The sequence below is a fragment of the Macaca mulatta genome, chromosome 2 (assembly GCF_049350105.2).
Source record: "Macaca mulatta isolate MMU2019108-1 chromosome 2, T2T-MMU8v2.0, whole genome shotgun sequence".
Taxonomy (NCBI): Eukaryota; Metazoa; Chordata; class Mammalia; order Primates; family Cercopithecidae; genus Macaca; species Macaca mulatta.
Genome location: NC_133407.1, coordinates 5,122,502 through 5,142,456, shown reverse-complemented (window position 1 = coordinate 5,142,456; position 19,955 = coordinate 5,122,502). Strand labels below are relative to the sequence as shown.

The 19,955-nt window shown below is 35.4% G+C and overlaps 1 protein-coding gene across 8 annotated transcripts in view; it reads left to right on the top strand.

Annotated features, from left to right (window-relative positions):
• OPA1 (OPA1 mitochondrial dynamin like GTPase) overlaps nucleotides 1-19,955 on the top strand; it is a 96,469-nt gene that overhangs the window by 23,647 nt on the left and 52,867 nt on the right. For 4 of the 8 annotated variants that reach the window (XM_001087037.5, XM_015132523.3, XM_077991160.1 and 1 more), the window contains 5 exons: nucleotides 4,259-4,369; nucleotides 9,502-9,555; nucleotides 13,297-13,401; nucleotides 15,083-15,169; nucleotides 15,824-15,937. In XM_001087037.5, the coding sequence (XP_001087037.2) occupies nucleotides 4,259-4,369; nucleotides 9,502-9,555; nucleotides 13,297-13,401; nucleotides 15,083-15,169; nucleotides 15,824-15,937 (471 nt within the window). The remainder of the gene's footprint in view (nucleotides 1-4,258; nucleotides 4,370-9,501; nucleotides 9,556-13,296; nucleotides 13,402-15,082; nucleotides 15,170-15,823; nucleotides 15,938-19,955) is intronic. The other 4 variants (XM_015132525.3, XM_015132524.3, XM_077991163.1 and 1 more) reach the window with 1 other exon arrangement.

The window sequence follows — 19,955 nt, the reverse complement described above, 5'->3', positions numbered from 1 at the left end:
TAGAGAATTGGTGGACTAATTCAATTTGGGAGTCAGCAGATTTCTGTATATCAGTCATCATATATACAGGTGACAAGACCACTTAGTTCATTCCCTTTTTTAGATTCTGTAAGATTATTGTGTTCCAGTGAAATTGATTTGCAAAATGTGACATTTTATTTTCTGTGCTTTTGTTCTATGTTTCTGATTGGTTATAAGCATCTCACAGAAGTAAGGCCATTCGGAAGGCAACAAGCACATTTATAATTTGTAGAAAATATTTGAAGGACTTTTTCATGGCCCAAATCATGAAAAGTAGTAGTATTGTTTTAAGTATAATTATTAAATGATAATACATTAATGTTCTTTCTTGCAACATATTACTCTCATTTTATTTTTTTTTTTTTGAGACAGAGTCTCGCTCTGTTGCCCAGGTTGGAGTGCAGTGGTGCGATCTTGGCTCACTGCAACCTCCGCCTCCCAGGTTCAAGTGATTCTCCTGCCTCAGCCTGCCAAGTAGCTGGGATCACAGGCTCCCGCCACCACACCTGGCTAATTTTTATATTTTTAGTAGAGACAGGGTTTCACCAGGTTGGCCAGGATGGTCTTGATCTCTTGACCTCATGATCCGCCCACCTCGGCCTCCCAAAGTGTTGGGATTACAGGCGTGAGCCACCCGGCCCTCCGATTCTTAATTTTATGGTTTATGTTGTACCTCCCCAGATGAAGTGTCTCTTTTCTTTTTTCCTGCATGTTTAGTTTTCACTCATCCTTGTAGCACAGCTCAATTGTCACTTTATGAATCCTTCCATAACCTTCATAGCTCCATTAATTATACTCTTCTCAGTGTTTAAAACACTTGCCATATGAAACACTATTTACTTTTGCTTACATTCTTACCATTTAGTCGGCCATTTCTGTTACTAAATCTTTTTCTCAGAGCACCTGGGATAGTGTTGCATCTTAGTAAAACCACTTGATTGGTTTAACTCGGTAGAGGCTGATTAAAGTAAATAAATCTGGCTGATGCCAACAAAATTTTGGTCCCCTCAATTTTTTGCTCTGATTACCTGCAGATTCTCCCTGGCCTTCATATTTGGCAACCATTGAGGAGAACAAGGCTGTAAAAGTAGTTCATGTACTTGATATTCTGAATTGTAATTAAGCAGTGTGGCTTAAATAGGATTTGCTTTTCTGGGATTTCCTATGCAACAAATAATGTAGTAACTGGAAATCCAAGTTCAAGGCCCTGGCAGATTTGATGTCTTCTGAGGACCCTCGGCTTCATAGATGATGCTTTCTCCCTATATCCTCACATAGCAAAAGGGGTTAGGCAGCTCTGGCCTTTTTTTGTAAGGCCAGTAACTCCAGAAACCTCATGACCTCATCACCTCCCAAATGCCCCACCTCTCAATACTATCACATTTGTGAGGTTAGGTTTCAACATATGAAATTGTGGGGGACAAAAATTCAGACCATAGTATAGTATTTCAAGATTACTTAAAATCTTCTCTACCAAACTCATTAACTTTTAGGTTAGCACAGTATTTTCATTTGATATTTGGTTTCTAGAGTTATTACTGATTTTCTTGATCTGATGTTATAACTAAAAAAAAAACAGAACATTGTACGTGAAATGAGACTGAGATGTGAAATGAGACTGAGATAAGGAAGCTGACTCAGAGATGGAGATTAAAAAAAGAGATGAGAGATTGAGATCTGCAGTGTCAAACTGACAACAGCCAGGAGTCAGGAGACATTAAGAGACTACATCATCTTTGATTGTTAATGATTATTTATTGTTATTTATAAATACTACTGTATTTTATATATGATATATATTATTTTAAAAAGTATTTTTGTGCCATTTCTTGAAAGAAAAATTGCTAAGCTTGGGAAAACATGTATTGAAAAATGTGGTTTCTACATCTGAGGAGTGTATCTTGCACAGTAGGTGCATAGATTTCTTCCTCTTCCTGTTCCACGTGGCCTTAGCTTAGAGGCTGTGTGGCCATCACTTGGTATTTAGGGTAAGACTGGTGCACAAAATCAAAGACGGGTAACCTTGGTATAATTGTAGTATCATGTAAATAGCTTTTCTATGTCTAATTCTTGTTTTCTTCCTACTTTTTCAGAAGGTCAATTTCAGTTAATTTCAAGTATCTTTACATAATAGTGCTTCAGTAACAGGCGTGGAAGGAAAGTGACATGTCCCTAGAGCATTTTCTTGAAATCTAATAGATGATTGGAGTATTTACCATGCAGTTGTGTATATACATAAGCAGTGAATTCGAGATGAATTTTTAAGCTATACATAAAAAAGCACTGTGTGCCTCATAGACATGAGTAGGAAATGTGGAATGTGGCTGATCCAAAGGGAGTGAGTTATCTCGATTAATCACAGTCAGTTACAGATTGAACTCTTTGTTCTACTCTTTGCCTCCTTCTCACTATTGCACTTGACTAGTGTTTAAAAAGAAAGAAATGTGGAATATTTTCTCACTGCTTTGGGATTTTATAAATGAAAATACTAGTGGTATGTAAGTACAGCAGGTACACTACTGTATAAACCAACATAGGAAGCCTTCTTTAAAGGGAGTTGTTTGAGAAATTTGAACACTTGGATGATTTGAATAAAGGATTATGATAAATGACCAAATGAATGAAAATAAATCAGGTTACTCTTCTTTCTGCTTGATAAAGCAATTTTTTTTAAGGTAAAAATTATGAGAATGATGAGGGTAGTAGGTAGCATTGTCTTTCTTTGATAGATTTGTTAATGATCATAAAACTGATTTATTTAAAGACATGTCTTTGTATAACTATATTTTATACTTTTGTATCTGGAAACAGATACTGAATTTCAATTGTCATGTGGAAGAAATCAACTAGTTTTATCCTTTGATTTATAGTAAATCAACCAGTTTCATTTATTGTCTAATATTGGCAATGATCACAGCCTAATGTATCAAAACTAACAATAAAAATTCTCCAAATTATATCCAGATTTTAAGACACTTTCTAATTATATAAAATTAAATATTTTGGGCAGTCATTTTTTTTTTTAACTCTGAAACTATTTAGAAGTCCTACTTTAGAATATCTTAATAAATACCCATTTTCCTCTTTTTATTTTTGTAACTTGGGTAAAAATTGAGTCGATTGTTTTCCCAGAACGCTGTTCTTAAACAAATGGTTACCTCATTCATTAGAACTTTACTTTTTTTAGGATTTCTAATTAAGAAAACATTAGGCTTGTAACATTGTCAAATCTTGGTTGTCTTTCCTCCACATTTTTTGAGGTCAGTTATCTAATAGGCCAACAATTAAGCTATGTAGGAAATGACGTGTGTTTTAGTATGCCACATGTGAATATGCTGTATTAAAAATTGTGTCAATATACTATTTTATAATTATGAAGTGGAATGAATTTCAGAAATAGAAAGGGTGATTTTTTGTGCTTAGGTCCAAACTCTGTTTTGTTTTCATTTCAAATGTTCATAATAACTATATTGTCTCCATATCTTAATTGTGTTCTTTTATAGCACTTTTGTTTAGTAATTTGTATATGCTTGCCTGTATTCTCAGAGGCTGTTTCTATTTAATGTCATCAGAACAGCTCATAAAAAAGTAAAAATTCGGTCAGACTAGTTATTTGATGTTATATATGAAATCAAAACAGAACCTGAAATATTATCTTTTAATTTAAATAAAGAACCCTAAATTTTAATCAAAGGTATGGAGAGGCACATGGAATATATGACTTAATGTAAAACCTTGATTAACTTAATGCTGGAAACCTGTTTCTAGGGACCTTTACTTGAATCAGTGAAATATCAAGAAAAAAATATTTACGTAAGAATAATAATTTAATAATTAAGTAAGCTAGTATGATCTTCAATCAATCCTGAGAGAATCATGGTTGAGAATTAGAAAATTTTGACCAGTAAGATCAACACTGTTATAAAAAAAAAAAAAATCTGTATTTTTGTCCATATTTGGTGTATATCTGGCTCATTTCATTTAGCACTTAGTATTGCACTTTCCTTTTCACTTTTTAAACTGGGCTGTTTTATTTTTCTGAGACATCTAATTTACTGAGGAGGAAAATGGAAATGCAGTACAGAGCCCAAGGGTATGACAGCTCTAAATGAGTTTCCATTTCTGTTTTAAGTTAACCATCCCTCCCTATCTTACATCTGTTCCTTTGTTGCGCCCTTTGGTTTAACATTGTTCTCCTCCCCGATTTCCTCTTCTCCTCATTGTGAACTCATGGCAGGGTCTGCTTGGTGAGCTCATTCTCTTACAACAACAAATTCAAGAGCATGAAGAGGAAGCGCGCAGAGCCGCTGGCCAATATAGCACGAGCTATGCCCAACAGAAGCGCAAGGTGATGGATGGTTCAAGGGGGCTACCGATACATTCACACTAATCAGCCATTTCTGCCAAGATCATGTCGCCTTAATCCATTCATGGACTCCAAATACAAGAAATTGATTTGACAAAGTAAACATACAAAGATATATCATAAATATGGAACTTCTCTCGAGTGGGTAGTATAGGAAAAGCCAAAAGTAACAAATTCAAGCAGAGTTGTTTTAGTTTCTGAAAATTAGGTTATCTGTAGGGTTCCTGTATTTATATTTAGAATAAAATTAGGAATTGCTGTTTATGTGGTCCAGTTATTGAGTCACCCTAAGTTTGTAGGCATCTTACCTACCTACTTGCTCCCCAAGTTTTTATTTCCAAAGTGAAAAGGATTGTTGTAGATGACCAGTTTACACTAAAGAATAACATTTATTTATTTGTTTTAGCTAAAGTGTATGGATAGGAAACATTCATGTTCTTATAGAAGAAAGTTATTTTGACTTAACTTTTAGGCAAAAGCGCGTAGTTCTTATACACTTTGACAAACTCATTACGTACATTTTTCACGTTAATCAAAGTCAGCACAAATAAATTTTCACCTTGGACTACTGAAGGTTTGAACACTGGAAATTTGATATCATCCTGGTTGCTAAAGAACAAGTTCTAATAAAAACGTAAGTCTATACCAGTATGTGGCTTTTGGTGCAATCAGCAGGTCCATAAAAATATTATTTTGATGGTTAGGTAATCCCACCATGTAGATCCCAAAGTTCATGTTTGGAAGAGACTTTTAGGTCAAAGTGAAATAAATGTAATGAGTTTAAAATTATACTCTGAGATCTTGAAATCAGCTAATTATGTTACATCTTATTAGATCAGAAAAGTTTTGAAGTTATATACAAACCCTAGTCAGGAACAAAGATTCAGTCATATAATTCTTGTACATTCTGCTATTTAAATCAACCAATATTATAGATAATGATTTAGTACAGTAATTTTGCTGGCTAACCTTACCTCATTTGGTGGTGGTTAGGACTTCAGAGTACTCACCATAGTTTCATTTATTTTTTCAGCGTCACTTCCTGGCTTTTCTCAATTCCATGGCTGTGGAATCAATTCCTATACATATTTAGCTTTGGTGAGCAAAAACATAGGTAGAAAAAGAAAAGAAGTGGGTTTCCTACCTGGTTAAATTAAAGTAGCTGTGTTAAGCCGAGGAGGACTTATTTTGAACGGTACTTTAACAATCCCTGTTCTGTATACTGTGAATATATCATTTAAATAGCTTGACAAATTGGATGGTTAGGCTGAGCCACCCATACTTTAGTTTCGTTACAGAAAGAAGGGAGAAGAGCGAGTATGTTCTTATATGTTACTTAGAAATAAGAATGTAGCTGTAGTTACATGTTGTTCTTAAGTTTTTTTCATAAGACATCTTGAAATGTGTCCCATAGGCCTGCTATTTAACATTCTGAGATATGACTTAAGATTAATGATGAGCTTTTGAATCTGACAAATCAAGAGATATCTGTAATGAATACTGATTCATTTTCTCATTGCTGGAAGCTAATGTTCATTTTAAGCCTCCTTTACTAGCCTTTATTTGGGCTTAGAGATGTTATTCGTCTTTCTAATATGTATTGGGTTATCTGTTTAACCCTTTTATACCTCCCTTTCCCCATTTGTAAATTAGACACTGGCAAGACGTTTTACCCTGAGTAGAGCAGCAAACAGGGCCTGTTCCTGCCCACATTGTAGTTACCTTGAGGGGAAGAAAATGTGACTTTAAAAATAATTTATGCTCTTTTATAGTGAAATTATCCCTCTTACTCTCCGAAAGACTGTTACCTTACAGTATCCTCCACTCCTTTCCCCCTGTAGTTACTACAGAGATGACTTTTCAGTTCTTCACTCCCATAATGATCAAAATCCTGATTCACGAGATTTTTATCATTCCAGGCATGTGAGGTTTACTTGATGCACAAAACCACAGTACTTTTTGTTGTTTTTTAATTGTTTTTTCTCCCTTATCTTCTTGAAAGTCTAAGTAGATCATCATTTTGGGTATCTTATTAGTAGCAACTAAGAAATTTTCCCTATATCTTCTGAGCAAAAGATAAAAAAGAACTCAAGCAGAGACAGAAGATTAAAACTACCATTGGTAGTTTTGCCTCCTATGGATATGTTCACATACATCGAAATTTTTACAATGACCTTTTTATATATGTATTTCAGAATTTCAGAGTGGCCTCAATGGCTTAATAGGAAGAAATACTTGAAATTTTTAAATTAGGCTTGGTTTTGTGAGGAGCTAGTAAAGGTTTTTCTCTTTCAGCTTTAGCTTGTTTCTGCGGAGGATTCCGCTCTTTCTCCATCAGTTTCATAGCCCTGGAATTGTAGAAAAGCTCTGGTTTCAAGACCATTGATACCCATTTCTGTCAGGGTGAGTTTTAAATTTATTTCATGATGCAAACAATATATTGAACATCAGGACATGAACTTGCTCTTGTTGTAAGTCAATGAATTTTATCAGTAAATCACATCAAAATAAAATATACCCCATTTGCTAGTTAAGACCTAGAGTGACAGATTGAAAATAGCTTGTGTTATTCTCTTAAGAAAATATATAAAAATTATCATCTCATCAATCTTAAATGTTTGTTTTATAAATCTAAATGTTTTTATCTTGTTTCCTAGGAAATATTAGGTCTGATTTTTTACTTTACCACCAGTTGTCTTTTATTTTACTTTATTTTTTTTGAGACGGAGTTTTGCTCTTGTTGCTCAGGCTAGAGTGCAGTGGCACAATCTCAGCTCACTGTGACCTCTGCCTCCCGGGTTCAAGCGATTCTCCTGCCTCAGCCTTCCAAGTAGCTGGGATTACAGGCATGCGCCACCACATTGGGCTAATTTTGTATTTTTAGTAGAGACGGGGGTTTCTTCATGTTGGTCAGACTGATCTCGAACTCCCAACCTCAGGTGATTGGCCTGCCTCGGCCTCCCAAAGTACTGGGATTAGGCGTGAGCCACCGTGCCCGGCCAGCTGTCTTTTAATATAACATTGTGATTAATTGTGATGTTCCATTAAACTAAGCAGAGAGGAAACATGCTGGTAAACCATGTGTGAGTTATTCATTGTACCAGAAAGGCAAATGATACATTTAAATACTCCTAAAATTTAAATTTATAAACATCTTAACAGTTGTGATCATTAAATACTACTAATCTAGCATAGAAATTATATTTTTAATATTCTGCTAACCTTGTGTCATTTAAATTTTTTATATAACCTTTTTATTTTGCCAAATTAAATTAACCTTTTATAGCCCTTGGCTTATACTAAACATCCTAACTTTTTTGTTTAATTGTATTAGTTTTTAAGATATTGCCCCAGATGTCAAGTAATGCTGGATTTTCTATAATAATTTAGGATATATTGCCTGAAGTCAGTATTTACATTTAAAACTAAAACAATTTATACTAATACAGTTTATACATTTCATACTAATTTAGCTACAGTTGGATAAATATTTAATGGGACAGAGTAAATCAAAGTACCTTTTAAAATGAATTGGAAATTAAATCCGCGTAACAATTTTTTATGACCGCACTGTTACAGTGTGATGGCATGCCAAATGATCATAATGTGGAATTATTTGTTTCTTCATTGGCTTTCAAGATTCTGTTCTTTAGTTTGTGGACTCCTCTCCAACTTGCTTGTCTCCTCACAGTTTAGGAGACTGTTAATAATTCTTGTCCATCCTACATAAACACACACAGTCAAAATGAAAAAAAGCTTCTATCAGCAGGTCTGTGCTTGCTGTACAGGAATGGGAAAGCAATTGAAGTTTGCATTATCTTTTTTCTAATTACCAAATCATTTTTGGAGCTATTTAGGCATAGACTTTTAAGGGAAAAAAAAAATGTGCAAGGGTTGTCATCTATATTGTTGAAATAAAAAATTGAGGAAATTATGAGAAAGTATTTAGAAATAGAAATTAAAATCTTAACTCTTCATATTGTGGACAAGAGTTATTAATGTCTACCTGAATGAGCAAATCATTTAAAACTTTTTCATGTATATTTGCTGCCATGTTGTGTTGTGATTGCTCAAATAACCAATGAATGAAGATCAACAAGGATTTAAATGAAGAAGAATATGAATTTAACTATTTTCTCCTGTGAAATAAGTTCATATTTACAAGTTTTGATTTTCAGAAGTTAGACAATTATTTTTAAAGGCTGGGGATGACAACTTCTGCCTCTTACCAAGAAGTCAAAGCACAGTTATGTGAATTTGTCATAAATCACATCATTTTTATTATATTTGATTATTATATTTTGTATTTATAATTGTATTGTGACTACTTTAAAACCTGTTATATAATAAAATTGTTTGTTTTTTAATATTTTATTTTAGAATTACTAGCATTAATAACAATTTGAAGTAGTTTACACAATACCTGTGGGTTTTATTTTTGTTTTATATTCAAATTAATTTTAGTTGCTTTACTTGGCTTCATTGCTATGGATGCATTCTCTGTATTGTGAGTTAGCAGAGCTTTCCTTGAAACTGAATTTAAAAGCAAGCATTTGGCTCCACTTAAATCTCTGAAAATGCGCAACTTGTTCTTTGCATTTATTATATAATTCGCTACTTATGGTACAGAAATGGATACAATACAAAAATATTTCCTTATAAGATACACTGTGACCAATGAACTTTTTAAATAGCTGTCAACAGTAACATGTATTTGACTTTTCAAAACACATTTCTGGAGGGATATCAGTGCTTTATTTCCCCAAATATCTGAGTCCCTATGCTTTAGTACAAAACAGCTTCTGAAGAATTTAGTAACCATATGTGTTGATTTCTTGTTTTTCTAACTAGTCTTTCATAAGAAATTACTAGAATAGCAACAGAAAAATGATTGCCTTTTAAGGTTTTTGTTTCTCAATATAAAATTTTGGTGAACTATTTTTTTTGATAAATACAGATATTTTTACTTAAATCACTTGATTTAAAATTACTTTGATTAAATATGCATATGAAGTCAGTTTTTTTAACTCTCAATACTTATCAAAAAAATTTAACTTGTTGCACATTCTGTATAAACCTAATTCTATTCAACTAAAATTATTTTAAACATTTAGGTGTCAGACAAAGAGAAAATTGACCAACTTCAAGAAGAACTTCTGCACACTCAGGTAATCGTGATGACTAAGAAAATCTAGGGACTTTAAAAAATTATATTCGAATATAACTTTGGTGATTGGACATTTATTTTTTCAACAGAGCAAAATTTGGAATGTTAATGATAGAACCTTATTATCAATAGATGCAAAAGCTAATTGAGAAATAAGGAATAAAGATGGAACTAGATAAGTATGGAGTTAACTCATTTATATGTAAAAACCTATTTTGAGTGAATCTTATGCCCAAAAGGAAGAAAGTGGCTTGTCCTTTTAAACCATGCTTGCATTTTTACATTGATAAGCTAATACAGTTAAAGAAATTTGAGTTGAGTCTACCTCATCGTTCTAGTGAGCTCTCAGGAAGCTTTTACTTTGCTTCACAAGTCTGAAACCAGACAATGCTTATCTAAAGTTCTTTTTCTGGCACTACTTAGAAAAGCTATTTTCTTATAGTTGGTAATAAAATTATTATTTTAAGGACCTATTTTGTGCAGTGTAATGAGTGGATAACATTCTAGTACAAAATTACCCTATCACAGCCCAGCGCGGTGGCTCACGCCTGTAATCCCAGCACTTTGGGAGGCCGAGGCAGGTGGATCACGAGGTCAGGAGATTGAGACCATCTTGGCTAACATGGTGAAACCCCGTCTCTACTAAAAATACAGAAAATTAGCTACGCATGGTGGTGGGCACCTGTAGTCCCAGCTACTCGGGAGGCTGAGGCAGGAGAATGGTGTGAACCCAGGAGGCGGAGCTTGCAGTGAGCCCATATGGCAGCACTGCACTCCAGCCTGGGCAACAGAGCGAGAGTCTGTCTAAAAAAAAAAAAAAAATTATCCTATCACTCAATCATCAGTTTTTCTATGTAGGTAACACTGACATGCATTAATTAACTTATTTTTTAAAGTTCAAAGAGTTACTGTCAGCTGGGCATGGTGGCTCATGCCTGTAATCCCAGCACTTTGGGAGACTGAGGCAGGAGGATTGCTTGAGCCCAGGAGTTTGAGACCAGCTTGGGCAACCCAGAGAAACCCCATATCTACAAAAAAATTTTTAAAAATTAGCCAGGTGTGTGGTTTGTGCCTGTAGTCCTAGCAACTGGGAGGCTAAGGCGGGAGGATCACTTGAGCCCCAGGAGGTCAAGGTTACTGTGAGCCATGATTGCTCCCTGGCCAACAGAGCAAGACCCTGTCTGGAAGAAAAATAAAAAAAAAGAAGAAGAGTTTATCTTGGATCTCTTTTTTGTGAAAAAGTGGAACAACTACAAGTTGAGTATCTCTTATCTGAAATGCTTGGGGCCAGCATATTTTAGATTTCAGATTTTTGAATTAGGGATAGTCAATTTGTAGTATATGTTGAGTCACAGATTTCTTTGGTATCTATTTATTGCATCTCAAACCTCACTATACCCTAGACTCAACTGTGCTCTGAGTGGCACTATATATATGTTTTTAAGGCTTCCTAGCCAGGTGATTCCAGTCTGCAACCAGGGGTAAGAATCATTATTGGTCACAAAGCACAGCCTCTGGAGCACATTAGAAATGCACATTCTTGACCCCGTCCCATACCTACTGAAGAATCAGAAACTCGGAGTGAAACCCAGCAATCTGTTTTTAAAAGCCCTCAAGGTAATTCTGATGCATTCTAAAGTTTGAGAATTATTGTTCTAGAGCTTTGAGAGACAGCCAAATAGCACATCTCTTCAGGATGGCTACAGATTGGCTTCTGTACCACAGAATGTTTCCATCCCCAGAAAATGTAGACCCCGAAAATGATTTTGTGCTTACAAAGAAATGAGTCAGTGGAAATTCTACCCTCTTATATATCCCTTGATATAAACCCTTCAATTTGTGCAGCTGTAATTGGCAGCCACTAGGCACTGATAGACTGTATTATGGAGAATTCACTGGGTTTTCTGTATCGATGATGTCCAATAGAAATATGCAAGCCACCTGTGTAATTTTTAATTTTTACATTAAAAAATGGTAAAAAAGAAACGTGGAATTAGTTTTAATAATATATTTAACCTAGTCTATCCCAGATAGTATCATTTCAATATGTGATCAGTATAAAAAATATTAATGAGGTGTTTTACACTTACAGCACAATCTCACTTCAGACCAGCCACATTTCAGGTGCTTGATAACTACATGTGGCTAGTAGTTGCCGTATTAAACAACACAGATCTAATCCTTAGGTACTACCACAATTTTGTTATATATACTATTACTAAATATAAATGAATAAGTTTATGTAAAAATATGTTTATAGTAGAGTCTAGCTAGTAGTTCTGTCTCATACTATGTATGTGTTCAATTATGTATGTGTTCTTTTAATTTGGCTTGAGTTGGACTTTCTGTAAGGATAGAGCCATGATTTCCTGTTACTTACTTTGTTCTTGAAAGATTCCAATAAACTAAAACGAGTGTAAGGAATATTTTCTGTTATAAAAGGTATGATATTATAAGTTGGACATAAACATTCTGCTGTTTGTAGGAAGGGGTTATTTTTAATAGGTTTCTCTGTATTGTTAATGTTTTGAGAAGAAATAAAAGCTGGGAAGACAAATTAGAAAGGATCAAATTTATTTGAGAAGGAAAATGTGTAGCCAAGCAACTACTTGACAAAAAAAAAAAACCTGTTTAGACATATTAGTCTTCTTTAAAATTCTGTTTTTATATCATTATTTTGTGTGTGTGTGTCAAATAGTTCCTTGACTACACATTTTCCTTCTCAAGTAAATTTGATCCTTTCTGATTTGTCTTCCCAGCTTTTTTTGTCTTTGCCAGGCCGGAATGCAGTGGTGCAGTCTTGACTCACTACAACCTCTGCCTCCCGGGTTAGCGATTCTCCTGCCTTAGCTCCCTGAGTAGCTGGGACTACAGGCACCCACCACGACGCCCGGCTACTTTTTGTATTTTTTGTAGAGACAGGGTTTCACCATGTTGTCCAGGATGGTCTCGATCTCTTGGCCTTGTGATCTGCCCACATCGGCCTCCCAAAGTGCTGGGATTACAGGCATGAGCCTCTGTGCTCAGCTTATATCATTCTTTTAAATATTAATATATTATCTCTGGACACGGAAATACAACAAAACATAGAAGAGTTTGAGCCTCTGACAGACCTCTATTCCCAACCCTGCTTCTCTACTAGATGACCTTGGGCAGGCTGTCAGATATTCCTTGCTCTTTATTCCTAGTCTGTGTAATTCCTGCTTTATGGGGTTTTTGTGAAGGTTAAGGGAGTTAATGCGTTTGCAACACTTACTAAGGAGTCTGTCACATAATGCATGCTTGGGTACTGCTAGCTATTATTATTTTATAGCATCTTAATTAAAACATAAAATAATGCGAAGAAAGGGAAGAATTTGAATTTTTGTCAAATGGCCCTGTAATATGAAGACTTAAAATTTTGGTATAATAGGAAATATTCCCTTCTAGAATGTACTTAAGAACTGCTTGTTTAAATTCTTACATTTTTAGTATTTCAGAATAATTTTTTCATTGTGAGTAGCAAGGAATTTTCCAAATGAAATTCTTAATTATGATAGAAAATTACAATTATTTCCACTTTTTGTAAGAGATAATAATCATTGTTTATTTTATTCCCAATGTTTTCATAGATGCTTTTAAAATGTAATACATTTTAAATAGGAGCTATGACTTCCATATTTTGGAAGATTTTAATTTAGACTTTATACTATTTGATAACCCATCTTTTTCTTATATAGTTACACTTATTATTTTGTTGCAGTTAAAGTATCAGAGAATCTTGGAACGATTAGAAAAGGAGAACAAAGAATTGAGAAAATTAGTATTGCAGAAAGATGACAAAGGCATTCATCATAGAAAGCTTAAGGTATTCTACGTTTATCTTGTTTATTCTCAAAACTTTACTGCTTAGCATTGTGTGTTCATCAGTACCAGGTTTTAAGGAGCTGTGAAGTATGCTGTCGTCCTTTTCTTTCTAATCTAATGTCCTTGGAGGATGGAAGATCTCTTCCTATATTTAACACATTTTAAAAGTTGTAGTCTCCAAATGCTTGTTTTATACCATGCCCATAAAATCTTTACATGTTATTTCATGTGAATCAGTTTATTTTTCTGAAATATCTAGTTTATCTCTAGGTTTAACTTTTACATAAAATTTTATATAAAATCAGAATTGTTAATTGATGGACATGTAAGTGACTTATCATTATTGCTTTGCTTGTATGCCAGTGAATGATTAGACCACTTTCTTCAGTTTTTAAAAAATTAACACTTTTTTTCTAAGGAGAGCTTTCTTAGGCATTGTAAAGAATTTTTGAAAAAGTATGTGCTGGTATTGTTACCATCAGCACATTGGTGAACTTATTTATCAATAAATTGAGTCTTACTATTCCCCACCAAACTAAGCCATATGTGCTAAATTGAATTGAAACAATTATTTAACTTAAATCTCATATAAGTAAGCAGGGTTTATATGTAGCAAAACTACAGTAAATCATGGCATATACATTCTGTAGTCACAGTACAAAGATAATATTATAGTTCTAGCTTAACAAACATGCATTAGTAGCTTTGACTCTAAATCATGACTGCACAAAACAGATCGATAACATGACTGTTTACAAGTGGCACTTAGAACTGAGAAAAGTCATTTCCAAGTGCTAATATATGTAGAGTTTACCTCAGAAACAGTATTTTCTCTCATAAAATGCAGTGGCAATGAACATTTTTTATTTTTGGGTGGGTGGGTTGGCAATTGCTTGCCATTTAATTTTTTTAGGGATTAAGAAATGAAGGGAACCTTAAGCCATCATTTTGCTCCTGCCTTAGCATTAAAACTTATCCATAATGATTAAATGCTTGATGGTACTCCTTTTTTTCAGGCCTGTTTTTTTGTTGTTGTTGTTCATTCATTCATCAAATAATTACATGAAGCTTGTTACATGCAATACAAGGCACCACGTTCTATTCTGATTCTACAGCAAGAAACGATACAGGATATTTGCCCTTGCTACACTCGTATTTCAGCCTGCCCAGTTGTCAGTGGATACTTAACCACTCTTCCTGGTTTAACCATCTTCCTGGTTTATCCTTTATTCAGATGTTTGCTTGCACATGCTCTCTATCCTCTTCCCTCTTTCTCCCTCATGCATGCCTCAAACTTGGCAAAGAATAATGTCATTGTCAGTTGGTTACCTGACCACCTTTTTTTGCCTTTTTGGTGCTAATGGTCTTTCCTTGCATTCAGTATTAGCTCATCAGTATTAAGTAATAATTTCCATCTTATTTAATGAGAATGTTAGGAAATCCTGAATTAATTAACTTTATTAAATCATTATATCTAAATAAAATAAACTGAATGATAAATGGACTTTTAATCTGTACTATTTTAGTTTTTACTATGAAGATGTATTTATGTAATTTGAGAAATCAATACAATGATTGTGGAAATTTCAATTTGAATTTATCATTTTTTTCTCTTGACACATCTGTTATGTTTTTTCTGTACTTTCACTGTTTTATATTATAATTTTTTAAAATTTTTACAGAAATCTTTGATTGACATGTATTCTGAAGTTCTTGATGTTCTCTCTGACTATGATGCCAGTTATAATACACAAGATCATCTACCACGGGTATGTGAAAAATTGATAGTGAACTTGCCAATTAGCAAAAAAAGAAGCAGCTTAGCTTCTTAAAAATTATGTGTATATATGTACACATACACATATATATATACTGGATGTAGGCATTTATATTTTTGATATAATCTTACATGTTCCAAGTAATGTTTTAAGCAGTATTATTTGACTATTTTAGTTCATTATAAATATAAGTACATTATATTTATGAGTTACTATATGTGTTATGAAGGAAGATATTTGTGTTATATAGTCATAATATTTGTAATAAATACTGAACAGTGGATTAAATTAGCCATATGCGTGAAATTTAACCTTATAGAATTGAAAATGTGTTTGTAAAGAGTAAACTAGGTATGGAAAAGACTTACAGAAAGTTAACAACCTGGTTTTAGAAACAGTGGTTTAAATTAGCACAAGTTTTTAAAATAAAAATTGGGCTGTAAATAGTGGATCCAATTACTGTTTTGCTGTCCCTATTTTCCATGTGCATACATGTAGCAATCTTTTTTTATGGATTTTAAAACATTTTTTTCACCTGTACAAATTTTAAAAGACTAAAAAACCTCAGAGCAGCATTACAAATAGGTTTAAATTTTAATTTGGTATCAGAAAAATATGAGTAAGTGTTCTTTGTTTTGTGGGAAGGTTGTTGTGGTTGGAGATCAGAGCGCTGGGAAGACTAGTGTGTTGGAAATGATTGCCCAAGCTCGAATATTCCCGAGAGGATCGGGGGAGATGATGACACGTTCTCCAGTTAAGGTAAGAAAATAGGCCGTCTCAATGAGGTTCCTTAGGAGAGTAACTGCTTCAATGAGATCTGTTCATTGTGTTGAAATGAAGACTTTCAACCAAAGAAAGAATTGATACATAGCGTTTGGAATGATCCCTAGTGTGAAAATCAGTAGGAGGCACAGCCAGGAGGCCAGTGCGGCAGGAGGTGAGTGAGGGGAGAGTGGTAGGAGAGGATGTCAGAGACCCAGTTGGGAGGCCTTTGGATTTTATTCTGAGTAAGATAAGAGAGAAGTTAAGAAAATGAGAATATTGGAAGTGAAGTCAATGAATATAGATAATTTTCTAGTTTTATTGTGACAAAAGAGCAGAGAAATGAGGCAGTAGCAATTGAATGTTGTTGAATTAAGGGAAGGTTTTTAACCTGTTTCCTGTTTAGAAAACACGTGCAGCTCACCACCAGTGCTTGTTTAATTTTACGTAAACACCCTTTGAAGCTGAAGCAAATCTGACTAATTTTCAACGTGAAAATAAAATATAAAAACTGTTCTTAGAGTTATTTCTAAACAGTACTAACATCGGAATCATCTCAATCATCAGAAGGTCTGTTTTTTAAAAGTCAGATTTATCAGATGAATCTTTGGCCAACAACTTTTTGAGAATGATGTAAACATCACACATAGAAATTCTACGTTTTCTAGGATTTGACATTTTCAGCTATTGAAAATTACTATATTTTGTAAATGGAAATACTCCTACTAAAAACAGGATGCTTTCAATAGAATGATGTCTTTTGTTTCCAAAATCAGTATACTAGAGCTATGCGAAAATCATAATAAAAGCGAGATATTTTATGGCAGAGTCGTCTTGGGGCAAACACTGCAGCTGCAAGCGCTGCTGGCAAGTATTGTCGGAGCAAGTGGGAAAAGGGTTAAAGATTTCTATATGCTGATTATAATGATTTAATAAAGGGCGGAAATGATGCAGGAAAGAGGGAAAATTACAAGAGCAAAGTGGCTGAGGTGAAGGAGATTGCAGCTTGGTGTACTAGTCCATATCTAGGCACGCTGACAGTTTTTCCATGGTCATAGGAAGAAGGCATGGGGCTGCAGAGTCTTTCATTGAACAGATATTTATGGAATGCTTAATGTGTACCAGCAGCGTTCTGGGCAATATGTTGGTAAACAGCAACAACAAAGAAGATCCTTGCCATGATGGAGGGTATGTTCTAGCAGAGGGAGACAGATAATAGATAATAAATATAATACATGACTGTGTAGTATGTTGGAAGACAATAGTGTTGTACAAAAAGAAAAAGTAGAACCAGGCAAGGAGAATGGGGGTACCAGGGTATTCGTAGATTGCATTGATAAGGTGGCGTTTGAACCAAGATTTGCAGAAAGTGAGGGAGTAGTCATTTAGATATCCTGTGTTCAGCAAGGAGAATAGCTGATGCAAAGCCTCTGAGGTGGTTGTGTGGCTGTCATGTTCAAGGAATAACACAGAGGCCTGTGTGGCCAGGTCGGAGTGAAGAGCTAGCCATGGTCGGGGCGAATGATGACATTAGAGGAATAATGGAGAGCAGGGAGGAGCAGATCAATAAGGCCTTATAGGCCATTGTACAGACTTGCGTTTTATTTTAAGTAAAATGAGCCAGTGCAGGATTTCGAGCAAAGTAACAACAGTGCCTTTTAAAAGGCTACTCTTTTGAAAATAGTTATAGGCAAGATGTAGAACCAGGGAGTCCAGGCTACTGGAGTATCCAGGTGATTCTTGAGCTAGGGAAGTAGCAGTGAAAGTGATAAGAAATGGATAGATGATAAATGTATTTTGAAAGTAGAATTAACAGGATTTCTTGACGGGTTTGATACGGAGAAGGGAGAGAAGAAAAGCGATGGGGAGAGAGAGAGAATGTGTCAGTCATCAGTGATGGCTCCAGGGTTTGTAGCCTGAACAGATTGAAGGATGTAGTTTGCGTGGAAGTCTGTCAGTGGATCAAGTTTGGGGGAAGAAGATCAGGGGTTCAGTTTTGGACTTGCTGAGTGGTGATAACAAGCAGTTGGGTATAGCAGTTTAGACAGAGGTCTGGGCCAGAGACACACATTTAGGAGTCATGATCAACTATCTAAAAATAGTATTTAAAGTCATGATCTTACTGGAGAAGATCTTGAAGGGAGTGAGTAGAGATAGAGCAAGCAGTATATTCTGGGCACTCTGAACATTAAGATGTTGAAGGAAGAAAAAATAACAAACGAATGTGTGAAGGCACAACCGGTGTAGTAAGCAGGAAAGCAGGGCAGCTCAGTGCACACAAAGTGGGGTAAAGAAATATGGAGTAGGGGGGAGTGATAAGTGAGGTCACATGCTGCTGATCCATCAAGGAAGGTGAAGATAGAAACCAGTCATTGAGTTCACCAGTGGAGGCAAGAAAGGGGAATGTGTGGAAGTTTCCTTCTGATTTCTTCTGCTTACTCAGTGAAATACTAAGCCAAATGATCAGCTCTTAATTAGAAAGGAGAAGAGATTGAAGACTGAGGCAGGAAGAAAAAGTGAAGTCTTTTAAGAGATTCTGGTGACTCTAGGAGTGAATCAGTGGAGGAAGTCAAGTGATATTAGGATTGCTGAGTTGGACTGAAGTCCCTTTAAGTTCTGTGGACATACATTTTAAATGAATCTGTATGATTGTGTTTCGTTTTTTTCGTGTTCAGCTGGTGGGGGTAGGTGTACAGTAATTGGAAAATTGAAATTACCAAGAATTATGGCAAGAATAGTGGGAGAAAGACAGTGAGGCTGATGCTGAAATCTTCAAGAAATGAAATCTGTTTACAAGTGCAGCAGGACCTGGGCAGCCTAGTGTGATTCATCCAAATTGCACTTTTGTGGGTCTAGCTATGAATTGAACTGTGTTATGTGTTACTAGTTGTTCTGTGTGTGGTACTGCGTGAACGTACCAGACTTTACATACCCCTTTTACTATCGATGGGAATTTGGGGTACATCTAACCTAGAGAAAAAAACAAAATGGGCCTTAGACTACATCTCATATCATGTTCAATAATCAGTTGTAAAAACGTGGGAAAGAAACCCACCTTTTACATTGTTACTAGCACCCTAATTGTAGAGGCTGTGGATGATAGTTCAAGAAGGAATTAATTTTGTTTTGGCAGGCAGAGCGTGAACAGGCAGAGTGTGAACAGGCAGAGCGTGACCAGGCAGAGCGTGACCAGGCAGAGCGTGAACAGGCAGAGTGTGACCAGGCAGAGCGTGAACAGGCAGAGTGTGAACAGGCAGAGTGTGAACAGGTGTCCTTGAAACACATGAGGCTGGTCTCTTTCCGGTGTGTCGTTGGTCCCTTAGTGTTTACTGGAGCTTCTCTTTGACCAACCCTGAATTCCAGTGTTTTGTTTCCCTAGAGCAGTGAAAGTGCCAGAATCCCAACTTAGCATTTTAACCTCCTTAGCAGCTTCTTTCTGCTTGGTTTCTTAATATGTGAATGCCTGGAAAGGAAACTGTGCACAGGATGTAGGGTTTCGTTTTGGAGGTTTATTTCTGCAGTCTGTTTTTCTCTGGGATTGTGGCACGTTAAGACGTGACTGCTTGATAACTCTGAATTCCAGTCTTGTCTACTCAGCCCAGTGACACTGCTACACATTTTAAGTTTTTCTCTTGGGCCTTTGCCCTGTGCTACAAATCAGCAAATCCTCTGATGGAAAATAGCTACAGGAAAATCCTTCCAGCTTAGGCTGGCCACTATGGTTGCTTTCAAACAGCTGTTTATTGTTTTTTAATCTAGCCTGTTTAGCTAATCTCAGTAGAAGGAGTTGTATAGAAAAGTGGCAATTAGAAGTTTAGAAGTTTTTGTGAAACCACTGACTGTTAATATACATTGCTATAACATTTCTTGGCCAGGCACGTTGGCTCATGCCTATAATCCCAGCACTTTAGGAGGCCGAGGAGGGCGGATCACCTGGTCAGGAGTTCAGGACCAGCCTGGCCAACATGACGAAACCCTGTCTCTACTAAAAGTACAAAAATTAGCCAGGCATGGT